General features: G+C 32.6%; 1 protein-coding gene across 2 annotated transcripts in view; it reads right to left on the bottom strand.

Annotated features, from left to right (window-relative positions):
• Positions 1-25758, bottom strand: part of gpp (DOT1 like histone lysine methyltransferase grappa) — a 280396-nt gene that overhangs the window by 155446 nt on the left and 99192 nt on the right. The window contains exons 4-6 of one of the 2 annotated variants that reach the window (XM_085809864.1): positions 18891-18954; positions 15733-15870; positions 695-785 (exon numbers count right to left, since the gene is read on the bottom strand). In XM_085809864.1, coding sequence (XP_085665990.1) covers positions 695-785; positions 15733-15870; positions 18891-18954 — 293 coding nt within the window. Of the gene's footprint in view, positions 1-694; positions 786-15732; positions 15871-18875; positions 18955-25758 lie in introns of both variants that reach the window. The other variant, XM_085809863.1, reaches the window with a different exon arrangement.

Here is a 25758-nt window from a genome sequence, read left to right on the forward strand (position 1 = left end):
AAACACAGCAATGCACTCCTTTTATGGTCTACATGACTGGAGACAACTTACACAACCATTCCTCATCTTAATGGCACAGCAGAAAATAATTCTGTGGAAGGGGTTAGTTTTTTACTTGTTTCAAAACATTACTACATTTATATTAACATTTAAGACGTTTAGGCTGCATGGCAGAACCTAAAAGACGAAAACTTCAAATGACACAAAATAACAAAGAAGTTACATGAAACAAGTCAGTCTCTTGAAAATGAAGATCATATTTTTACTCTCATAAGTAAATGTCAAAGATTTTCTGTGTTACACAAAGATAAACAGGAGAAGGCAAATGAAAATATTTCTTTTGCAAATCATTTGATTCTCACAAAGCATGAAAGTCTAAACCTCAACAGAAATTACCAAAAAATATCATAGCATTTCAAAATTAGTTCTTAATGAAACCAGATAAGGTAAACGTGAATATTTCTACACTCCTGGAATTCAAATTAATTGTGTCTTAACACAGTAAAACCTTTCAGTACAGCATCATCATTATTAAAGCCATTATTATGCCCATTTTAAAATGAAAATATTCAGAAAACTCATTATAATATATGAATTACTTAAAAATAACACTCCCTGCATATTATGAACAAAACATTTAACTACATTCGATTAAATACATGGGAACCACAACTAAAGGTTTGCCAAATCTTACCACTTCCAAGGTCAATAAAGATATCATCTTCAGTGATATCTAATTCTCCAATCATCTGGGTAATAAATTCAAAAGATGTTTCACCATACACCTGATAAGAGAAAAAAAAAACTTCAGCTCAACTTCAATAAAAGTAATTCCCGAAACTGCATGATAAAAATTTAAAGCCAAAATACATTCTAGAAAAACCAAAAATATTTTAAAGGGTTTTTATTCATGTCTCATAAAAACTAATCTGCAATTACATATTAAAATTATACACATCTCAACTCATTAACTGCACACACATATCAGGCAAGTTTCATGATATCCCCAAAAAAAGACATGAAATAACAGATAAAAAGCAAATATGAACTAATTTCCCTGCTTCAGTCTAAGCTCAGCATCATGTATAATTCATTGCTTAGAAGTTTTATGATTTGAATTTTTTAATTACAATATACAGAACTTATTTTTTTTTTTTTTTAAATCACAATGGAATCAAGGGCCTTTGAAATGCTCATCTACAGTAGCAAAAGCATGTTCATGATTCTACAAAGGAATTCAAAATATATCTAATCCTCACAGTCTCTACACACCAGTTCAAAAAATATAAAAGGATTCAGATTTTAACATTGCACTAGCAGTTTCAGTTAGGATTTTTATGCACCCTTTAAGCTCACTGCTTTTGGAAATATATATAACTGTTACAAAACACCAATTTCTTCACCCTTACACCACAAAAAATTCAACAGGAATTTTTTTTTTTTTTTAACAGCATACCTTTAGAATTTCAGTTGCAAAATTATGTATTGCCATACATTTTTTAGTCAGAAAAGCTATTTTTTCAACCTCATTTTTGCATCAAACTTTTGTTTTCTATTTCACGTTTGAAATAACTAGATGCTGGCATGGGCAGGCAATTAAAATAGTTACTATAATACATAATGCTATAAAAATGTATAATGCTTTTAATAAATCAAGCTCATGTTAATTTCATAAGTATAGCTCGATTCTAAAGAGTTCAAGAACCTCATTTATTGCTTTTAAATCCCCCTAGTTTGTTAATCAATAATACGAAGATTAAATTTAGAATGTGTTAAAAATATTTCATATCAGGTATCTTAAATTTCCAGATAAGTGTTCAATGTTGCCATACATTTTTTATATTAACTATATTATATTTTAAAAAATATGGCAATACTATTTAGTGGCAAAATCCTTTTATTTGTGCTGCCATATATTTTTTGGTATTCATTATAAATTTCTTTAAAAATAATACCTTGATAACATTTAGCGGAAACATTTTGAAAAGTGAGGCAGACAAAAACAGTGAGATTTGACACTAATTAGAACTTCTGGAACTTTAAAATAAAATGAAGCTTTCTTATAGTATTCCTTACCTTTCTAGATATAATTATGCAAATGGGAATATCCTTAAAACATTATTTTAAAACTATGCTCTTGGTTTCTCTGTTTATAGCAAAAAAAGAAAATTGTCAGTTAAAAAATAATTAATTTCAACACAAAGTTTGAAATCTGTATTATCTCTCCATTTTCTACCCAGACAAATCAGAAAAGTAAAATAAACAAGATAATTGAAGTATTAAATGAGCACTTCAACCTGGCAGTTTTTATTTTAGAGTTTTGCAGCAAATGTAAAAAAAAATTGGAATTGAATTTATATTTACATAAATAACATCTTTGGAAGCAAAAATCATACATTTCTCAACACCATTCAAGTAATCCAGACTGCTAAACTTCCAGTCACAGTTACTTCATGCTGCACTATTAAGACGCACAAATTTATAATATTCTAGAAAGTTTTAAAAATGCACTGAAGACAAGGATATGAAGATATACAGTACAAAGTCTGAGATTTAGATTCATCGGATTTGGAATTTTTCCGGATCATCAGTCTAAATCTAATAAGATGACATGTAAAAATTATAAAATTAGAAATATAAAATCATGATTTATGAAATAATGAAGCAGTTATGATCTAAACGGTGTCTAAATTTACAAAAAAAGCTTAATACTAATTTGTTTACTTTATTAAACATTTCTTCGAATGTAAACTGCAAGTTGCTTTCTTTTTTTTTTTTTTTTTTTTTTTTTTTTTTTTGTGCTAATACTTTCTCTTCAATTCTATTGACAGACATAATTTTTTGTTCAGTTACAAAGTTCCATTCTTCAAGTCCTGTAGTTGCTGCATGGAAGTTGTCAATTGAAAATTTTTCATTCAATAACCTCTCCTTCACTTCCTTCACTAAGAGCAGTATTTTCTCGATCTCATACCTGCCAACCTCTAAAGATAAAAAATTCAGAAGATTTCTCCAAAATTCAGAAGAACATGAAGAATTAATATCATGCTTTGATATTAAAAAAATGACAATTTATACAAATAGAAAAAAGAAAATTCTACTTACATTAGTAAATCTCAATTAAGCAGTAACTAAAAAATTTATTAGGAAACATACAACAAGAACTTAATGTTACACAAAAAAATTATTGCAATGAATTTAGAGTGCATTTTTTGGCTTTAGCCAAAAATTCTTTGGAAAATTACCTGTCATAACAATTAGTTTCCTCATAACATTTAGCAATTAAAATGTTTTCTAGAGTTTGTGGTGAAATTGAAGAACGAAACATAGTTTTGTTTTTCTTAACAACACTGAAGACTCTCTCGCACTCAGCATTATTGTGTGGAATTATGAGAATAGCACATAAAACTCTTGCTAGTCTATCATATTTTGGTGTTCCATCAGCTCTTTTTATTCTTTTTAAGGTACCAACGAGGACATCAAGTCTATCTTCTCCAGAACTGTCAAAGTCTTAAAACTGTGCAGCAGAAAAGTGGTTCTGTAGTTCATCTAAAGCATCATTATGGCATTCATTTTCTTTATTTGTAAACAAAAATGGAAATTTATCAATAAAAAATCGAATCTTTTCAAAAGATGAATTTTCAATTTGTTTCAAATTTGCCACTTCAGCATTTAAAAGAACTTCATTTTGCGAAGGAAACTTCCTTACAATGTAATCACAGGCTGAGGAAAAGTACTTTCTAACACATTGAAAAAATTCTTTTTTCTCATGATCTTTCAAAGAATTTACAAGTTCCCTGGTTTGATTTCCAATTATAAGATCATTGTCATCCTTTTTATTTGCCAAACTATTATAGGCAACACGAATCAACACACTGTTTTTCACAATGGACGGTTTTACAAACTTAGTATAAAGTTCTTTCAAAAGATCATTAAGAATTTGGATAAAGAGGGGAGATTTTACCATCTGCCGTCGATTGACACTGAAAATGCTGAATTCTAGAGTGCAGCTATCGTTTTACTTTGTGCATCGCACGCAATTTCGTTCACAATAGAATACGTTTTCGCGCGCGCACAAGCATATTTCTGAGCAATCTTGGAGTCAGGAAACATCCGTCTGAAAGGTTGACCGGCGTGATCGGCAGCACTTAGCGGCACGTTGTGTTCGATGAGGAATGCAGTAAACAAACACTCTGCCAAAATGACATCGGCATCCGAATTCGTAGCCAAATTTGAAAAAAAATCATCCACTTTCTTTGACGTTGTCGAAGCCGAAGCATTAACTTCAGGCTTTTTAGGCTTAACATGCTTCACAATGTCGCTTCTTCTACCGTGACTTATTATGAAGTCACACACGCACACGTTGCAAAATGCATAGTTATTTCCTTTGAAGGATTCTTTAATTGTTAGAAATTTGGCTTTGTAGGCAAGCCGAAAATATTGAAAATACTTTTTTTTTAACTCATTTTGTAACAACGACGTATTAAGAAAATTCGTAGCATGTGAAAAAAAAAAAAAAACAGAATGCGACATGCGACAATCCACGCTCGCTGAGTAATTGCCTTGCTGCTGAAGCAAACGCGAAAAAAATAATCTGGCGCCCACAAAGAAAAGAGTGGGAGAAACAAGTTCAGCGCATTGGATTGGCTGGTTAAGCGGCGAGTTGGGAGAAACCGCAGGTTACTGGATTCAAAGTAGTCGGTAGTTGGCGGTAAAACATGATGCAATTGGCGAAAATCGCTAAATTCTAAAATTTCAACAAAAATTACTAAAAACACTTGAAAAAGGGAAAAAATCGTAAAAAATGGAATACTATCGTAAAATCGTAAAGACAAACGCATTTTCGTAAAAATTACAAAAAATTCGTAAAAGTTGGCAGGTATGCGATCTAGAACCATACTACGGATTTTCCTGTCCGTTAATTCATTGATGATTGGAACATTGTCATCACAATGAAAAACTTCTGTTATATTATCTTCATTTATTACCGCTTCTCCACATTTCTTTACAAAATCTATTAATTGGAAAATTTCAACTGTGGCTTGTGATATCCAAAAGCCTTCAAATTTGTGGCTATCATCTTCATCATCATCATCATCATCACCATCAGATATGGTAGCTGGCCATAAATTATGCCAAGCATTTTTTAAAGCATCTGGAGACACATCCTCCCATGATCTTGCGATGCTGCTCCACACAGCAGATTTTATGTTAATTTTTTTTTTAATTTTTTAATACTCATGCCAGTATTCAAGAAATTTAACCTAGATTTTTAAAATGTTACTTTATATCTGCATTTCAGCATTGCGCTCTATTCTGATATTCATAGGCTGAATGATGTTCGTACAGTTTGGAGGAATGAATAACACAGATACATTACCTTTCTTTAAAACTTTTAAGTAAAATACGAGCTGAGCAGTTATCTACAAACAGAACAATTTTTGCATCATAAGGTAAACCAACCGAATTCAAATTTTGCTGAGCCTCAGGTATGAAATGATTTTCAACCCAATTATACATTAACGCTTGTATCATCCGTGCTCTTTTATTTCCATGAAAAATAATGGGAAAATTTCTTACTCCTTTAAAATGCTTGAGGTCATGTATTTTTACAGATTATGAAAAGTTTTCACTTGTGCATTCCTGCAGCATTTGCGCATGCTAAAATTGTTAATCTAACTTTGGAATCTTTAACACAGAGTTGCCACTCAAACAGGAGAAAGAAATTCCCCGACTTTTCCAGGTGTGTTTCAAGAAAATTCCAGTCTTTACGCGTAATGTACATTAGCTGTGCTAAGAGGTAAATTAATTATGGTATTACTTGTATTGTGTAGCAAATTCACTTAATTATTCAATAAATCCCAGAGGATATTTATTCTTAATTATTCTTGGTATACTTTGTTTGATAATTTTGTTTACTTTTCCACTTAAGAAACTTAATAAAATTTAAGATAGATACATTGGATAACAAATGTATGTTTTATTTAATTATTACTCGTGATCATCACCAGTTCAACACGAGGCTAATCCAGTCCTTATAAATCACAACGCAATGCTAAATACAGTCAAAAGTCGTTAATCCGGACTCGTCGGGACTTCGGCGATTCCGGATTATAGATCATCAGTTTAAATCTCGTAAGATGGCATGCAGAAATTCTAAAATTAAAAATATGAAACCGTAATTTATGAAATAAAGAACAATTATGATCTAAAGGATATCAAAATTTGCAAAAAGAAAAAGCTTAATATTTATTTGTTTACTTTATTAAACATTTCTTTCAATGTAAGTTGTTTAAGTTTTGCTTCGTTTCATGTGATAATACTTTCTCTTTAATTCTATTAAACAGACATAATTTCTTGTTCAGTTACAAAGTTCCGCTGTTCAAGTCCTATAATTGCTGTGTCGAGAACACCGACTAATTTGTCAATCGAAATTTTTTCGTTTTCAATAACCTCTGTTACTTTCTTCGCTATCGAAAGCGAATTATAACGACGAGGAACTTGTTTTAAATCATATCAAAGACGGAGCATATCGAGATGAAGTACTACATTTGGTAAGGAATTATAAGCCAAATAAAATAAAAAGATCTGCGCTGAAGATAAGGATAGTGCTGACAGATCAACTTCCAATTCATTAAGCGCCCGCCGCGGCAATCCCCCCCCGGAGCAGCATGAAATTGATAAACAGATTTCGGATTTCAAAACATACTACTTTCGCTTTAGATCCTTTACATATTAACAAATATATATCGGAAATTCTATTTGATATAATCGAAAGTTTAAGCTTACTTTTATAAAATTGCTCTTACAGTCTGCAAAAAATAATAAGCCGGATCCAATTCGAAAATTAAGGAACAACGCAATCATCAACATTAACTGAAATAGATAATTAGATAATTTTAGCTTATACGTCCATCATACATAAAACGCGCAGGCGAAAACGTATTCTGCACTTGCGCAGTCGTAAAAGGTCTTACGCACACGCGTAAACGCCTATGCGCATGTGTCAACGCGGCGCATGCGCAGAAAGTTTTTAGTTTTGAGGTCCGGATTATAGATCATTCCGAGTTATGGGTGTCCGAATTAACGACTTTTGACTGTAGTTAGGTTAGATTTTAGGTAAATTTAATTTGTGTGAGGTGTCTTCTTAAAAGGCACCTTAACACTTGAAAACACAAATATAATTATAATAGGAGTTGTTTTCTCCACTGAAGATTGGGATTAGAATCTTCCCAATCTGGAATAAAATAAGGCTTTTTTTTGCAGACATTCTGCAACTAAATGAAAGAAAGAAATCTATTTAATGATATTTTTTAATAAATTGAGGTATTTTATATTTATTTCACAATATACATAAGGGAAAAATATGAGTATTAAATTTCGTGAAGGTATGTCATCATACTGCTAGAATTAATTTCAGGATTATGCCAGAGAAAGTTTCTTAAAATTTGGAAATATTATTTTACTAATAATAAATAAATTTAGAGGGAAGAAGCAACATTAAATGATGTGAATAACATAAAAATAAAGATAATTACTTAAAAATTGAATTAGAATAATCAACGATATTTTAGCGAATATAGTTACCGTATTTGACGGCATATAAGACACACTTTTTTTCCCTAAATTTGGTCTTAAAAAAAGTTACCTGCGTCTTATACATGAAGGACACAGTCTCATACATGAAGGTAATTGCATTCAATAATTGTTTATTTGGCTTTTATGAAACGTGAGAACTAAAAGAAACCACGCTATTGAAACTTTTTTTCCTTATGTGTGGCTGTCTAAATAAGGGTGCGTCTTATATGCCGTCAAATATGGTATATTACATGGTTAGTCTAGATGATTGATTATTATTTTTTTATTTTACTGCAAAATGACAAGGTATTTATTTAAAAAAAAATGGTTTAAAAAGATTTTGCAGTAAAATTCTAGTATACGATAAGGCCTTGGGCAAGATTTTGAAAATTGTCGCCAAGACCAAAATGACACGTTTACTGCTCACCATCATGTCGACAAATCCCGTTGTACCATACATTAAGATTATTCTAACCAAAGAACGTCTATGTAAAGAAGAAAAGGTTCCATGCACGTAGAATGCTATTACGCCGCTAGAATGCCGAGGGAAAATTAAACAAGAGATTTGGTGACGGAACCTGACAGCCAGAATTTCCCTCTCCGCGACGTGTAGAGGACATTGAGAAACACGTGTTAAGAAGAAACGTTCTTGTACCAAAACGAAAACTACGAAAATCCGTTTTTAAATTGTTGCGAAAAATCCAAGAAGACACGTTTATCAAAAAACGTGTCTTCTTAGATTTTTCGCAATAATTTCAAAAACGGATTTTCGTAGTTTCCCCCCCCTCAAAATGACTAATCCATGAATTCATTTACTTGCGGCAAAAATTTTTTTCTTTTCCTTTAGAGTTTAACCACTTGTGCTATGACTAAACTTCACGGTTGCGGTGCCGTGCGCTACAATATAACAAGCAGTAAAGTGTCTCATTTACGCCGCTCCGCATCTGCGAGTGCAATCCAGAGCTGTAACTTGAGAAATAAACAATCTCGTTGTTAGGTGAAGTGTGCACAACATTTTTTTCATTTTTGCGATAAATGCCTATCGACATGGTGTTCACGTCACTTGCAGTTTGAGACAAAAGCATCTCGATGTGCGTGGCACGTCTTTTTAGCGCAAGTGGTTAAAGAAATTTTAAACGATATCCATTTTATGAACTCTTAACATGACCTTCAAACTTCGACACCGGTTTCGAGCTTTGGCGACAGATACATCGCGCGTGCACAGCTTTTTTCCTCTATGATGGAACGGAGCCACGTCTGTTGCAGAGAGGTTTTCCTTCTTTACAATACATATTCTTTGATTCTGACCTCCATGGTACCGTATACTAGGATTAAACGCATTTTGTTTTATACGAGAACAGGTACTTTCTTTAGTTCATGCACTGCACATGCGATTCCCGAGGTTACTGGAAACCAAAAGTTGCGGGAAGCTTGCTTTGCCTTCCTAAAAGACAATCAAATTGGAGCTGCGAAAATTGGCTCTATGCCAGCTGCCCTTATGACACTCATGTGATAAACAATTCGCCAAAAAGTTATCTCTTCCGGCATCGGCGCAAAACTCGCTTTTTTTGGCGGGATTTTTATATGAAATCCCCTGACTTTTCCATATTTTGACTAAAATACTTAAAATCCCTGACTTTTCCCTGAATTTTCGAATTCCCAGACTTTTTCCGGTTCTCCCGGTTTTCCAGGTAGCGTGGCAACCCTGTTAACACCAATTGGGACCCTTTCTGTAAAGGTTGCCAAGGTATTTCCCAATATATATTGCCAGCAAACACCAGTTTCATCAGTGTTGAATTTTTGCTCTGGAGATAACATTCCACTATTAATGAGTTCAACGAATTCATCTGCAAATAGTTTAGCAGCTTCAGTATCAGCTGAAATTTTTAATTGCATTATACCGCAGCAATTTTAAAATTTCTCTAACCGATCTGTCAAACGTGCACTTAGTTTTGAAGTTTTAAAGTTCATTTTATCATGAAATATTTTGGCTTGAGCCATTAGCATTGGATCCAGTGTACCTCATCAAACTCATGTTGGAGCCACTACAAATTTACAACTAAGTGATCTCTTTTAAATCACTTAGTAGTAAATCCATTCCCTTTGGTTAGCAATGGATGTGTAAGAAGTTAATAACTGATCTGTGTCATTGTACATAATGTAGCCTATACCATCATAATGTTATAATGTACCATCATAAGTCTACAGATAACATATTGATATTTTTTAAGTTGCAAACCCTAGTTCAATACTAAATTTTAATTTTTAAATATTTACATTATCTATTAGTTGTAGATGTAAAACCTGACAAATACAAATAATGTAAAGTTTAGTTTTTGAAAGTTGGCATATTCCAGTGTCAAAAATAAGTTTGCTGTAAAGGCTGTTTTTCCTCTTAAAAGAGAAAATAGGTATTTCTTTTTTTTGTTTTACAGAGAAGACAAACTAGGTAATTTGTCTGGGACTCAACAATGAGGTAACGTAGATGTGTTCTGGAAATAAGGTCAGATTATTTTTCTGTTTAAGATTTCACTTAGATTTTATTCTGAGTACTGAATTTGTGTAAGTACTGGATGTTTTAATAAGAAAGAGAAAGCCAATTTAGGGCTGAATTCAAAAAGTCATTTATTTGTTTAACTGAAGATTTGGGATAGCAAAAGCCTACTTTTGAAGTTATAAAGCTAAGTTATACATTAGATCATTTGTGTAATAAATTAAAAGCAACTCATGCTGAAATTTTACATAAAATCAAAACTGATAATGAATTTGAATGTAAGTACACAAGCATCAAGGAATATGAATAGAAAATACACTCGATGCATGTTAAATATGAAATCTTTTTAATAGTTAAATGATGCAAGTTAATCCTTCTGGTTTCACTAGTTCGACATCAACGTGAGATAAAAGAAAACAGTGTTTAACTAAAAATTGTGCAATTTATGATAATTTTGATAATAATATTTCTGAATATTTCAGTGCAACTTTTAGTTTGCACTGAAATTATTCTGGTATGAATTAAAAGATTGCCTCACTTTCTGGAATCAGCTCAAATGCATACACAAAAAATTAGAGATAAGAGAGGAAAAAGAGAACAAATTTCAGTATTTGTTGCAGGATACTTTAACTGGTACAAGAGCTATGGAAAGCTTGCCTGCCACTTTGGAGAATTATGAAAATCACTTTATGTTTATAAAATAGCAATGGCAGAGAGAAGCTATGAATTGAGTTTTATGCAGATGAACTTTTGCATCTATTAATGAAAAATGCTACTGGAATAAAGTGAAAGATTCTATATAACAAATTAAAATCTCATTTAAGGGCATTCTAGAGAATTAGCAATGACTAGTGACAAACATGTCACCATTCTGTTTCCTTAGTTGAATCTTACGTTCCAGAATAATATTAAAGAGTTTGGTTCAAAAATAATATAACAATTAGTAATAAAAAAATCTTACTGCAAAAAACTTAAACAGTTACTTTTATTTTCAAGAAAGGAAGTCGAAGGGGTAGAGAAAATTTTGCTCACAAAATCTGGATCTAAAATGATTGAATCTGAATTATATAAAGTAAAAAAAAAAAAAAAAAAAAATCTACAGGAAACACTAATCCTCATGGAAGGAGGAAAAGTTTTCAAGTGAGAAAAGGGATGCAAAATTAGCTTAAGTAAAACTGAGTGTATTTTGAATAAAAATAATGCACGTAAAGTGTTTTATAGTGCAAATGACTCTTAAGGAAAAGCAAGACATTATAAGTAATAAAATGGCATGCTATACTTATTTTAGAATGAGAATTGTGCAAAATATTGCAATCTAAGAGGCAATGTGAAATTTCTTCCAAAAGAGACTGGACAGAGCTGCCTAAAAATCATCAAGTTTTGAAAATTTTAAAATTAAATGAAATAAAATCTATGGAATCCAGCAAATTCAATATGTCATTAGCTAACTCCTGCTGCACTGAAATATTTCTTCAAACCTTATAAGTAAATGTGGTAGTTAATAGGACAAAATGCTCCATTTAACAACATATTCCAAAAGGGACAGTTGAAGAAATGGACTGCATTTCATTTAGTTCCAAACCTTTCATTCATAATCTGTTTGGTGTTTCAGTGTTGAAACAAGGAAACCATAAACATTACTTAGTACAATCAAACAGTATTACAAGTGATTATGCTCAAAAGATGCAGCTTTTAGATCAAATAGCTATTTGTGACTAGGTAGTGGGAATCTGCATGGAACCCGGCTGGAAGAAATTAAGCAATGGGATATCTATATGACTGACAGGAAAAGGTCAACCATAAGTAGAAATTTTGATTGGTGTTAATTGAAGTTGGAAAATGACATAGTAGGAAACTATAGAATCTGTCCAATGGACTTGTTACCATAGGAATTTGCCTCACCTGGGTAATAATAGGAAAGTGTGTAGACCATTCTGCAGTCACAGTCATTCTACTGAATTTACATTCTATTCACTCTGAGTAATTATCTAGATTTATGAAAATTAGACACCAATAGAATTACAGATGCATGTGAAAGTATTCCAGAAGTGAAATGCAAAAGGCTGTTATTAGTCTTTCTGAAGAAACAATGAAAATAAATTCTGAAAGAGATGACATTAACTTATTATGGGTAATGACAGAAATGACCTACTTATAAACAAAGCATGTACTGAGAAACCATTGATTTCTACCATAGCTAAACTAACATCAGCAGAAAACATTTGAAGATACAATTTAGCTTTTGAAAAATGGATTTAATAGGGAGCAATTTAGAAAATAATTAACGAATTTAAAGCAAATAATAGTACTAAAGGACATTATCTTTCACATCAAGGTGTTTTAAAGAAAATGACTCCTGTAAGGGCTTTTCTGATGCTTTTTTTTTTTTTTTTTTTTTTTTTTTTTGAGTAAAAGGGTACTCTTTCTTTAATGATTGCTTGGCTAAGGCACCTAATTTGTAACAGCTTATATCTAACATTTTGTTTAGATTCAGAGACACTGACATAAATTAGGCTTTTTTACAAATTTCTACAAATAAGAAAGACCAAGACTCTTCATTTTCTGTAGAGGACAGATTGACAAAAATCTGCAATGAAAGTAATATTTAGATCAAGGACCCCTTTCAAAAAAGTGGTTTTCTTCATCAAACCCCTTACATTTTCCTCTCTAATATAGAGCAGGAATTCTCAACCATTCATAGTTTCAAGGAAGGAATGTAGTCAGTCTTTTATTTATGTGTTAAGGATTTGGTTCCAGTTTATGAATATAAAAATATACCTTTATTCAAGTTTTGGTGTGTTTTCTTGCAAAATTTTCTTGCCTTTTTCTTGCTTAATTTACTAAACTCATTAAAAATAATCTAAATTTAAATAAATGTATATGTATTTTTTGAATTTCAAAAATAAGGGAGGGGATGGTCACCTCGGAATGGTGAACGGTATGCAGGGAGCAAAAAAGGTTGAGAACCCTTGTTACAGATATAATTATAATACAGAAAAATTGCACATAAATAGCTTAAAGATAATTAAGAATATGGATGAAAGTTTTGGGGAAAATTGGTTATTATTTTTGGTATTGTTACTATTTACAGATATAAATATATGTTTAGAAATAAAATAGCAGATTCTTATTGCACAAAATATTGATTTCAATAAATATGATCACTGTGCTTGATGTAATGAAGCAATTTTTTAATATTTGGCATAAATTTGCTCAACTTGAATCTTAAACCTCTTTGAAAATGGGTTGAAATACTTATCTATTTTTCATTTTCCGTAGTAAGTTACTTACTTGACTGAAGCCTGCATCCACAAAGAAGATGGGAAAAGTTGATAATGTTAGTTCAGTGGTAGCTTTTATTTTGGGCTATTTCTCTAAATTGGCTTTTAAATTCCAAAATTTAGCGTACCGATGTGTTTTCAATAAGATGAATGTTTCAACATCTTTCTTCAACGTAATCAACTCTTCTTGCATCACAATTTCAAGACCAGATACATCACAGTTCAGTGCTTCTATGAGCCATGCTGTCACATTCAATTTTTCAATGTCTTGGATAAAATGTTTTAAATTTTGTGAATAACATATATATAACAATATATCATCTCATGAATTAACGTCCTCTTCAGTAATGGACAATTAAATTAAATTAATGACATTCTTTTTCATTTAATGTTAATATAAACAAGTCAATTTCAGAAAAAGAAAGGGGGGTAATCCTTTCTAACTTCAATGAGATTAATGTCTCTCCCTTGAAGTATGTTTGGTGTGGCATTGAACAATAAACATCAATCAGCCAAATAAAATATTAATTTTTAAATCTTATGAAATGTGTATCCGTTGAGCACTCAACTTCAAGGAAAAATTCTATCACAATAATAAAAATGTTTATAAAAAACTATAAATATAGAGACCTAGCATATCATATGCAAAGTACATTGTTGTAGCTTTCATCATTGTAATCAACTGATTGCAGAAAAAAATGGTCATTCAAATAATAAGTTTTGATAGTATTCATTGCCTTGATTAATACTTTTAAACCACTATGAAGCTTCCTGAATATTTTTCACTGCTAAATGTTGCCAGTGCAAAGCAGTAAAAAGTCTAAATGTTACTGAGCTTGCTTTTGAGATATGCTAAAAGGCCTGGATATTTTCCAACCATTGGCTAGTGCACTATGACACGAAACTGCAGGAATACTGGTCAAAGGAATGGCATACTGGTAGAAAATGTTTTCAGCTCAATGAAATACGTCTTCTCCTCCTATGCATGTTTTAAGATTAATTTTTTTTAATTTTTAAATTCTGCATTAAACTATAATAATGCACATTATTAAAATGTTCCTTCCAAAAGTTGATCCATCCAACTGTATGGTAAATTTATTGACCTTTAATTCAGAGATCAGCTGCTCAATAGTTTCAGCCACTTCATCTATACAGCACTGAAATGTATTGCTACTAAGCAGCTAACTTTGTAAAATTTAATCTGGATTCATTTCCATAACTTCAGTTTACCTCGTAATAAAATTCACCAACTGCTTACAAGTACCCTTCTCTAGCAATTAAACAGGAAATATTATATGAAGCTTCCAGTAATTTTTCATAATTTGTAGATGTGAGAAATACTGTGTGTATGCAATTAGCGAGCTTCCTTTACCCATGAGAAAATCCCAGTTCTTCGTCTAGCCCTAGGCCAGACCGAGTGAAAGAGGGATATTAGACTGTCTGCTGCATATTCATTTCCCGCTCTGCAAGAGAAGAGAAATGGGGCTTTTGTCTGAAAAATGCAGATGCAGTAGGGTGCATCTGGGAAGCCTTTATTTTCCCCATTCTGTAAAATTATGCTGTAAAGCTGTTTTTATATACTAATTCAAACCTTGATATACCCTAGAATTCACTTATCTGACAACCTTAATGTATTCTATCCCAGCAGTTTGGCAACACTACAGCTTTTAGAAATTGGTGGCTATGGTGGTATAAAAATCTATAGCAGCAGTTTTAGTTTGGTCATCAAATGAGAACTCTTGCATTTTACTCGGCAGATAATTTGGGTATTAGTCTGGGTATTGATGTGTAGAATTAAGATCCTATTCATCATCATATTTCAGTTTTGTGGGACAATGAAAGTCCACAGATCATCAGCACCTTGTGGGACTGCTCTATATCCATAAATATTTCTGTGTAGGAAAAAATAAAAATTTCATCTGTTTAGGAAGTGGCTTCAAAAACCTGAATCATCCTTTTAAGTTTGTGAGACCATCAGAGTGTGAAACATGACGTACTGTGAAATGCAAAGTGTTTTGTTATGATAAGTTGATAAGTGTTATAAAGTGTCTGAACCATCCATGTCCACAAAATTCTTTAGTTGTGATAAACAACACCTTCACATTCCAAGCGTCAACCAGTTTGTCACGTCTCAGATCCAGGCAGCTAAGTACCTTATATTTTTATATTGAGGCAGTGAATTAAATTATTTTAAGTTATTTTTTTAACTTAATTTATACAAGTAGCTGCTTTTAGTCAACATTGTCTTCCTCTACAGCTTAAAGAAATGTGTTGCACACAAACATAAATGAAAGCATAAAACTCTAGTAACAAATAATGCAATAAACCCACTTACTGCTAAAAACACAGCAAAAGAAAAACATAAGAACAAAAGATAATTACTTCAGGGGAGAAAGGTTCATACTGATTCAGCTTCTCGGGATCAGTAACAGCCTGATTATAAACTTGTTGCAGGATGTGACGCAACAAGCCATTGCTAGGTTTTGTCTGGAGTTGGGCAGGTCTGGATGTGCCTTTCCACTAGAGGAAAAAAAATAAATATTTATTAAATCAAATTTATTAATTATTCCAAAGAAATATTCAGGAAATAAAGCATTTTTCTAAGAGATGAAAAAGGAATAAAATTATGAAGATCCCACAAAAGGGCACTAATTTTATATACGGTGTCATAAGTTTGCCACCTAGCCATTTACCAAAACTGTTTCAGTAAAATCATATGCCGCCTCGAATATCTCTCTTCAGCCATCCTTAACAGCGACATCTAATTGTCTTTTCAGCAATTCTTAGCACTATTTATCCCAATTAAAACCATAATATTTATTAATAATATTTTTACAATAATATTTTTCAGGATTTCACAATATCTGCAACTAATTTCAAGATTATTTCGCCTTTTAGCTTCAAAAAAAAAAAAAAATAGACCAACTAAGCGAATTTCGCACTTATCAAAAACATCAATATTGTTAAACATCTTCCCATACATGCTATATTAAAAAAAAAATTGCTTTTTAATCCATTTCACAATTCGTTTAAAAAAAAGAGTTCTTTATTTTGTTCGTACGTATAGATATCGCGCAAAAAAAAATATCTGAATTAATTCCGGAATGGTCAAAATGGATATTTCCAATGAAATATGATACACAAACTTTTTCACAATTACAAAACTTCCTTTGCTTTGTACAAGGAAATTAAAAGATGATGGTGATGATGGAATACAAGAACTGCAAGAAAAATGCTATAATATAGTATGTATCTTACTTTTATATGTACAAAAGCCATTTTCTTCATTCTTATTTCCAAGTTCAATGGAAATTAAAAAATAACTGCCCCTGGCATGCATACACACACAGGATATTTTAAATTCAACAGAGAAAAAGGATCATACAGCATACTAAAACAAATATTTTTCATAAAATATGTATAATCGGTAAGATAAGAGGCAAAGTCCAGTTTTCCTAGCAAGGACCTTCCTATCATTTAGGAGTTTTCATGTAAAAACTACAAATGAGGGTGGCCAGCGTTATGGCCGTGTCATCATTAAAAAAAACCAAAGAAAAGTATTTAATCAATTAAATGAATAAATCACACTCTGGGAAACCACACTCTGAATAATATATAATGCATAATTCATAATAAATATATAATGCATAGACCGTATGTAATGTATATCAGAATGTATAATTGGTATTAAAGCATGAAAATAGTAAAACAAAAGATAGTCACAAAATAAAGGTTTATGACACAGTTTACAATACATGCATAGAAGAATGACTGTCAACCATAATACAAACATACAAGCCTAACAGCCTAACTGCAGTGAATGTCATAGATTCTTAAAGATGCAGAACATTTAATAGATAAATATTAGCAAGAAAGAAAGCATAACATTGAGATCTTGACCGAAGTCAACATTAGTCTCGTACACAAGATTTTTCAAGGTGCCTTAATAAGTAGAAATGCAACAAATCCACTGATCAGAAGCAGATGTACAGGATTGCAAACTGCTCACGAGAAGTTCCTCACATAAATTTCTCAATTAAAGAACAAATAAGCACATCCTTTGCCTGAAGATGAAGACCCTGCAAAAGTTCAGGGATGCTCAATTCATAAATCTACCATTCCCCACAACAATGTTTCGTGGCCAAGCAATTGGTTTACTTTGGCTAATCCATTAATCTTCAAAACTAGTATTCAAATAATTAATTAACTTCATGATAACATATAGTGGCATCCTATCATGATTGATATCAGATGGCTTCTGGAGCATCTTGTAGCAAGTACAGCAAGGTAACTTTAAAAGAAATTCATTACATCCTCATATAACACAAGTTTGCAACATAAGCACTGTAAAAAATTAGGTTAACTGATGAAAGCAATGTACATTAAGGGCTATATGCCTAAGAAAGTGATGCCTTCATGGAGAACTTTTAAAAGAAACTGACTCATATCCACATAATACACATTAAAACAAAACAAAAACTACGCAGCCAGGTTCGTTAGCAAAGATTTAAACTGTGCTCAAATCATCGGGACTTGGTATCCTTGTCAATCAAGCATTTTCTCTCATCCATATCATGCTTTAGAGGTCTGGTTATGAATAGCATATACACTGGAAAATTCAACAGTACTTGTGCATTAGTGCAACCAGCTAGTCGCTGTTTGGCAATTTTTTACAGAAATAAAAGTGATTTGGTGAATTTTCAGTTTGTAACTACCAGTGCATATGATTATCTAAACAGCTGTTACGCGCATGGTTACCCCAGAGTTTGGCGACTTCTAATCAGGTGATTATGATAACACATACGTACCAAATAAAATACAAAATAATGCACAAACCTTTATCTGAATTTAACATAAGGATAATCTTTAGCTTCTACCCTGCAATGTAACTGTTCCCTTCCCCAGCAAAACTCTCCTATTATGATATGATTGTAATGAATGTAATATACTAACTAGCATGCAGTTTGTTATTATTTTGTGTATGTATGTTATCTTTCAATTTTTTATAAAAATTCATAAGATAATGGTAAGTGAGTACAAAAATATGTGATTAAGCAATGCTTAAAGCAACAAGCTAAATATCAAACATCGTGTGACAACGAATTTGAAAGAAGGTTTTGAAAAGGATAAAAAATAAGCAGGAATGACAGAAACATATCCAAGGAAATCATGAGAATAAAGTGCAAATGACAGGACAGCACTTTCAAAGTTCTGAAATATGGCTTTAATATCTCTGAACATGTCCTTATTATATATCATTCACAAAATTTTCTATTACACCATTTGTATTAGACAATGTATTTGCATTGAATGTGCTTTTTAAACTTCAGGCCTATTCATTAAGTGTTTTATATAGATTTTAGATACACTTAAAATAAAAATATAACAAATGTATTAAGCATACAATGGTATCAAACTACAGAGTTTGCAAAACTATGAAAACTGAGAATTTTGCAAAAATACATTTAAATTAAATTACATAAAAAAAAAAGAAAAGAAAAACAATTACTTTGCAACGTACATACCAAAGGCATGCTTACCAAATTTACAACACCATCAATTGCTCTATTGTATTTATCACAGAGTTTTTTCATACTTTCATAGCTACAAAATAAAAACAAGAAAAATTAATTTCTTTCAATGAAATAAAAACACTTCCCTATATCATATAATGCAGAAAAAATAAATCAAATGATTTTAATTATGTTGATTTAAAACCATGAGCTCTGATTAGTAATTTGCAAATAACAATCATGAGTAAATTCTTGAAATAAAAACTAATGTTTAACTTAATAAAGTATTAAATTTTGGAGGTAAGACCACTGAATCTAAAATAAGAGAAGCAAAGCTCGAACTATTTCATAGTAAAAATTTTATGACCACAATTACATTATTACCAAATTTATTAATTTTATAAATTTGACTTTTATTTACTTCATGCCTTTCTTGTTGAACAGCACACTGTGACTTCAAAGTTTTAGCAGAATGCAGAAAGGAAGTGTCTAGCTGAATGTCTAATACCTTCTGTTGAAATAATCTATCCTCAGTATTATCAATATCTTATTTTTTTTTCAGTTATTATTATTCCACATTAAAATATGAAAGTTTGACTTTACTTGAGACTATTTAATTTCTATCATTCCTTCTATATGCTTTCCAAGTTAAAAATCTATAAATTTACATGGCATTTTGTTTTTCCTTGAAACATACATGGGGTAGCTGCAGAGAAAGCATGTAATCCTTATCTCCTTTTTAACACCCCCTCCCATAAAACTGCCTGCCATAAGCAAAACATCTGGTACATCATTCATTATACATCTACATTTAATGAACTTAAAGAATTCAAAATAAAATTAACCATGATGTATTTTATTTATACTAAACCACAACATAGACATGAAACAGAATATGCATCTCTCTGACATTTCATATTTATGTGATTTTTTTTTATGTTGCCACCTATAGCTTCTATTTAGTGGCATTACTGAAATAGTATCAATGCTGAATCATAAGGAAAGGATGTTCAAGGAGTACCTCAATTTTGAGGTAAGTCCTCTGGATTGTGAAATGAATTTGAGGAAATTTACAATTTGGTTGTAAATTTCCTCAAATTCATTTCACACACACAATTACATTATTACCAAAATAAAAATTTCAACAGAAGGTATTAGACATTCAGCTAGACATTTCCTTTCTGCATTCTGCTAAAACTTTGAAGTCATAGTGTGCTGTTCAACAAGAAAGCCATGAAGTTCAATTTGAGATTTTAGTTCAAACCGGATATCAATTCCCCTTTTTACCAGGGTTGTGTGTTTTTGAATAGCTACAGAATAAAAACTGCTTTTAGGAAAATTTACAGAGCAATTCATTTGATGAAAATCAGAAAATATTTAATACACTGCTAGCATTATACAGGCATAAGCTTTTATGTTAAGAATTCTTATTATATTTCTTTTCTTTGAAGTTATACTACACTTATAACACTAGTTTCTGAATTTTTTAATCAACTTAGACAATAGCACACAGATAAACTTATACGGAAATTTTTGGTCTCATTATGCAGGTGAAGGGGGAAAAACCCTTCACCTCCACCAGAATAAATAAATCATATGCTATGACATATAGCATTTCACAATTTCAACAAAAGTCTTTTTCTCATTTGAAACAAATGCAGAGTTAAACATGAAATAAAATTTCTTTTCCTATCAAATACAGATTACAGATGAAAAGAGAGCAGTAGATATGAAAACAACTTTCATGCCTTCTGAGACAATGAAATCAGAAAAAAAGACTTTAGATTAATTTAAAACAGTTATTTTTATATTAATTCCTTGCCGCTACCTTTTATTTACTTCAGCCTTCAGCAGAATGCAAATTAAAAGTAAAATTGCTCCTAATGAAGACATAAGAAGAGTTGTAGTAGCAAGAACTTGAAAAATATGAAATATGGTGAAAGGAAAGCTCAGGAAATGCGGAATTCGGGATGCGCGATGATTCCGAATAGTTAAGCATATAAAAAACGAAATTCACGAAAACGCACAACTCGTAGGAAAAATTTCCGCTCTAAAATCATAAATAATCATCTTACTGTTATCAAGTTGAATATCAAAAACCTACCTGTAAATTTAAGATTGGGGGGATCGCCCTTTAATCTTATAAAAAGCCCATGTATTTCGTAAGACCGATCCGATTATGAAATCCCGCCAAACAGGAACGTTTCCACAGATGTCGCCAATAATTCTGGCAGAATTTTACGACAAATCGTTCTTTACTTAGATAATAAAGAGATACAAATTACAGATATAGCATACAAAAAACTTAAATCTCTTACCATACTTTTTCACGTTACGTTGTCACTGTTTATTCGTTACCGAATTCACGTATAGCGGCTATTTTTGATGCCCGGATTCTGTAACTTTGCAAATACGCGATTCAATTTACCTACAGATGACGCTTTCCGAACGTCAGCGTGGCGGATGAATAACGGTCATCTGACCTTACACATCCGAAAATAGAACTGTTAGGCTTTTCTGCGATTTTTGATTTCATTCAAAGAGGTGCGAATTCTCGCTGTATTACTGAAGCAAAAAGAATTTTAGAAGTGGATCATTTAGTAATACACGGAACTTTACTTGAAAAACCGAATTCAGAAATTTTAGCTTCAATTTAAAACAAGTTCTATACGGATTCAATTTACCAACAGGTGGCGCTTTCACACATTAGCATGGCGGATAAAAAAAAGTATTGTGATCTGACCTTACGCATCCGAAAATGGAGTTGCTAAGCTTTACTGAGATTTTTCATTTCATTCAATTAAATGTAAATTCTCGTTGTATTACTAAAGCAAAAAGAATTTCAGAAATGGATCATTTAGTCATGTACGGCATTTTACTTGACAAATCGAATTCAGAAATCTTAGCTTCAATTTAAGGACAAGTTCTATACGGATTCAATTTACTAACAGGTGGCGCTTTCACACATTAGCATGGCGGATAAAGAAAGGTATTGTGATCTGACCTTACGCATCCGAAAATGGAGTTGCTAAGCTTTACTGAGATTTTTCATTTCATTCAATTAAATGTAAATTCTCGTTGTATTACTAAAGCAAAAAGAATTTCAGAAATGGATCATTTAGTCATGTACGGCATTTTACTTGACAAATCGAATTCAGAAATCTTAGCTTCAATTTAAGGACAAGTTCTATACGGATTCAATTTACTAACAGGTGGCGCTTTCACACATTAGCATGGCGGATAAAGAAAGGTATTGTGATCTGACCTTACGCATCTGAAGATGCAGTTGCTAAGCTTTACTGAGATTTTTAATTTCATTCAAGGAAATGTAAATTCTGGTTGTGTTACTGAAGCAGAAATAATTTTAAAAGCAGATCATTTATGAGTTTTGTTTGAAAAATCGAATTTAGAAATTTTAACTTCGTGTTTAAGGACAAATTTTATAGCGTCCTGCAAGTCATGAAATCGAAGTTGTTTCGCTGATGGGAAAGATGAATTGAAAATAAAATAATTAACTTGTTCTTGCAAAGGAGCTGCTGGTTGTTGTAAGCGCTGAGCCACTGCTTTATTGCATAGCAACATGTAGTTGATTTTAGTGTTTATTTTTATTGGTTGCAAACAAATGATTTCATGTGTATTTTATGTGTTTAACTTGAGATTTGAAGAGAAGCCATGCAGTCAGAAATGTCTTATTTTATAAAAATTACATTGAATTGACATATACTATTTAAAACTAACACTGAATTAACTTACATTACAAAAATTATATTGAATCCATGAAAGCATTTTCTATTTTTAAGCAGAACATAAGATTTTAAAAATAGCAAGTTGTCTTTTAACCACTTTTGTTTCTCTAATACATTTTTTATTAACTTCATATCTCAGTCAAAAGTTCAAGAATAAACTGTAATAAGCCTTTTACTTAAATTTCATCATCTCCGATTGGTTTGCTTCATTTCATTACCGCGAAGCACACGAGAGCTATCCGCTTAAAGGGAGGGACGACTTTCTAAGGAAAACTGCCTCGTATACAAATTTCACGGCCCACCAACTGCCAAGCGGTAAAGTTCCTACACACTGGCAGATCGGTTCAGCTTCGAATCCCGCAAACGGACTAGCTGCATGAGCATTTTCGTGGTTTTCTCCATGTATAACGTGTTATTACGAGCCAGTGTCCATTTGAAAGTTCGCCACGAAGGCATCCTCCCTTTCATGTAGAGCCTCAGGGAAAAACACATAAATAATAATAATACACGTTACACATGAGAAAAGGAGGAAAGCAGCCAGCCCGTTCGCGGGGATTCGAACCGAGCGACTTACCGCTCGGCTGCTAGTGAGTCCTCCCGAACCGGTTGGAATCCGAGTTTTATAAAGAGGAAAGCAGCCAGCGCGTTCGCGGGGATTCGAAACGAGCGACTTACCGCTCGGCTGCTAGTGAGTCCTCCCGAACCAGTTGAATTCAGAGTTTTATTTAAGTTTCGCTTAGCGCCAATTAAGCACATAACAGTTGTACGTCTAGGGAGTTACATAATACATACATTTCTTAAACACAGTGATATATGTTTTTGGACTAATTCAAAATTATATTTATACTGGATAAGGAGCTGTGCTAGAGACTTGAAACAGTTCATCTCCACTCGTGTTTCAGAAATGCAACAATAAAACTTAGAATAGTTGTCCATGTATAAAAAATCCGGCGTATAAGATTACTCGAAGTAATAAAGCATATTAATAAATACATATCGCACAGGATGTGGCGGAAAGGATTTAGCTGGTTTTGAGAATCACAGAAGCATAAGTTCCACGCACAAAGTGTTAAACGTTGTGACAGTGCAGACACTGAAAAGTAAAGGCGGTTATGTACCACGCAGATACCATGCGAATTTAGATCAACTGATATTGGACTTTACATGTGCCATAACTCGCACCATTCAACTGAAAAATGTTTTTTGACTTAACAGAAGAGAAAAGCATTTTCTTTTCGACGTTACCTCGCAAGATGTCAGCTATGAACTGACGACGCAAAGACACTTAGCAGAGTAGAACATGATCTCCAGAGGTTGTAAAATTAGTACAGACTCAAGTTATAGATTATTACGTTAAAAAAGGAACCAAATTTAAATACGCAGTAAGCTTCTTGTTGGGGATAATTTTAGGAGAGACTAGCAAAGATTATAAAAATTTCTTCGAAGAAAACATGATGAATACGTCTACGATTTTGACGCTGATTTTCTTCTTCAGCTTGCTCTGTTTCATCATTCATTAACTTACTGACATAATTAAAATAATGCTTCGTTATCTATTCCGAAACGCGATACCAAGATATGTTCAACAAATGCACCGCAACAAGGCTAAATTTGCTCGCTAATTCCTTCGTACTTATATCCATCATAAAAAACTAACGCGCATATCATTTGATTACATGGTTGAATGTATTTGAAGGAAAATGTACAACATATATAGAGTTTATTAGTATTGTCAAAAGAGGGAAAAAAAGAAGAATTAGAAATCAACAATACTGTCGCTGCGATTCGAACTCCGAATCGCCTGACTGCTAGCCAGATCCAATCACACCACGAATAATCCGGCTGTGATCTTTCTGGACATCAGCTGTTACCATACAATGCAGCCGTTATTAATAACTGGCAAAAATTTGCCAAAACTCTAAACACCCAGTACACACTTCCAACAATACACTCGGGAGATGGTATCGACAGCCTGGGTATGAATTTCACGAATGAAATCATCTCATCTTAGGAAAACCCTCCCATCAAACTGCTCAAGAGTAAAGCACGAAGGACATCTGACTCAAGGGAGGAAAAAAAAAAAAAAAAAAAAAAAAACCTTATTCAATGGAAGAGCGCTGCCCGCAGAAAGTGGCAAAGAATAAGAAATCTATTTCATAAACAAATTCTCAGCACACTGCATGATGCTGTTAAGTCTCATAATAACAAACAAGCACAATTCAGCTGGACGACTTGTATTCGTTCAGTTACTCAAGACGAAAGTTCTTTCTGGAGAGCTAAGGCAAGCCTCACGAAAAAGTACAGAACCATTCCACCCTTACACGGCCCTACCGAGATCCACTACACTGAAACTGAGAAAGCAGCTACGCTTTTAGCTACACATCAAAGGTTTGCCCAAAGAACATTCAACATAACGTGATGTTTTAAATACATTGCACCAATTCGCAACAAATCCACAAGCAAGCAACATCTGTCTACTATTCCATTCTGAAATCTACAGCTATATCAGGGAAATATATAAGAAAAGCCTTGGTCTCATAAAGTCACCAATAAAATGGTAAAGAACTTCACACTGAAAACGGTCTTTCGGATGATGAAAATAATTAACAGCGTTCTGAAACATGAGTACTTCCCGTCACACTTGAAAACACTGGACATTTCCCCATAATTAAGCAAGCATCCTACTTCGTCAAAAAATTACCGTCCAATCACTCGGCTGTCTTCTATTAGAGGTATTAGAGGTTCTACAGAGGTGGCAATTACAGAAAGATTCCAACAGAATCATGATTCCACAAGAGTTTGGCTTTCATTGAAACTTAACGATTCACCCGCTGTACAGAATGATCGAACTGATTTCTGAGTGACTAAAGAAGAAAGGAGTACACTGCTGGACTTTTCCTTGTTATTGCCAAAGCTTTTGATAGTTGCCAGTTGATAGCTTGTGGCTGGACTGCCTCATTCACAAATTACTCAATCTGGAATTCCCAGATGATATCACAAATATCATCAAGCCCTACTTAAAAAACAAGTAGAAACTTTATCTTTCGCATTTCAAACACGTACTCCTCCCGGCGTGGTATTCTAACCAGCGTGCCACAATGCTCCTTAGGCGGGCCTATGCTGTTCAACTTATACTTAAAGACTCAACA

Source organism: Stegodyphus dumicola, chromosome X2 (genome assembly GCF_044657685.1).
Source record: "Stegodyphus dumicola isolate Sdum_Otavi_A_Nest chromosome X2, ASM4465768v1".
In the NCBI taxonomy this organism is placed as follows: domain Eukaryota; kingdom Metazoa; phylum Arthropoda; class Arachnida; order Araneae; family Eresidae; genus Stegodyphus; species Stegodyphus dumicola.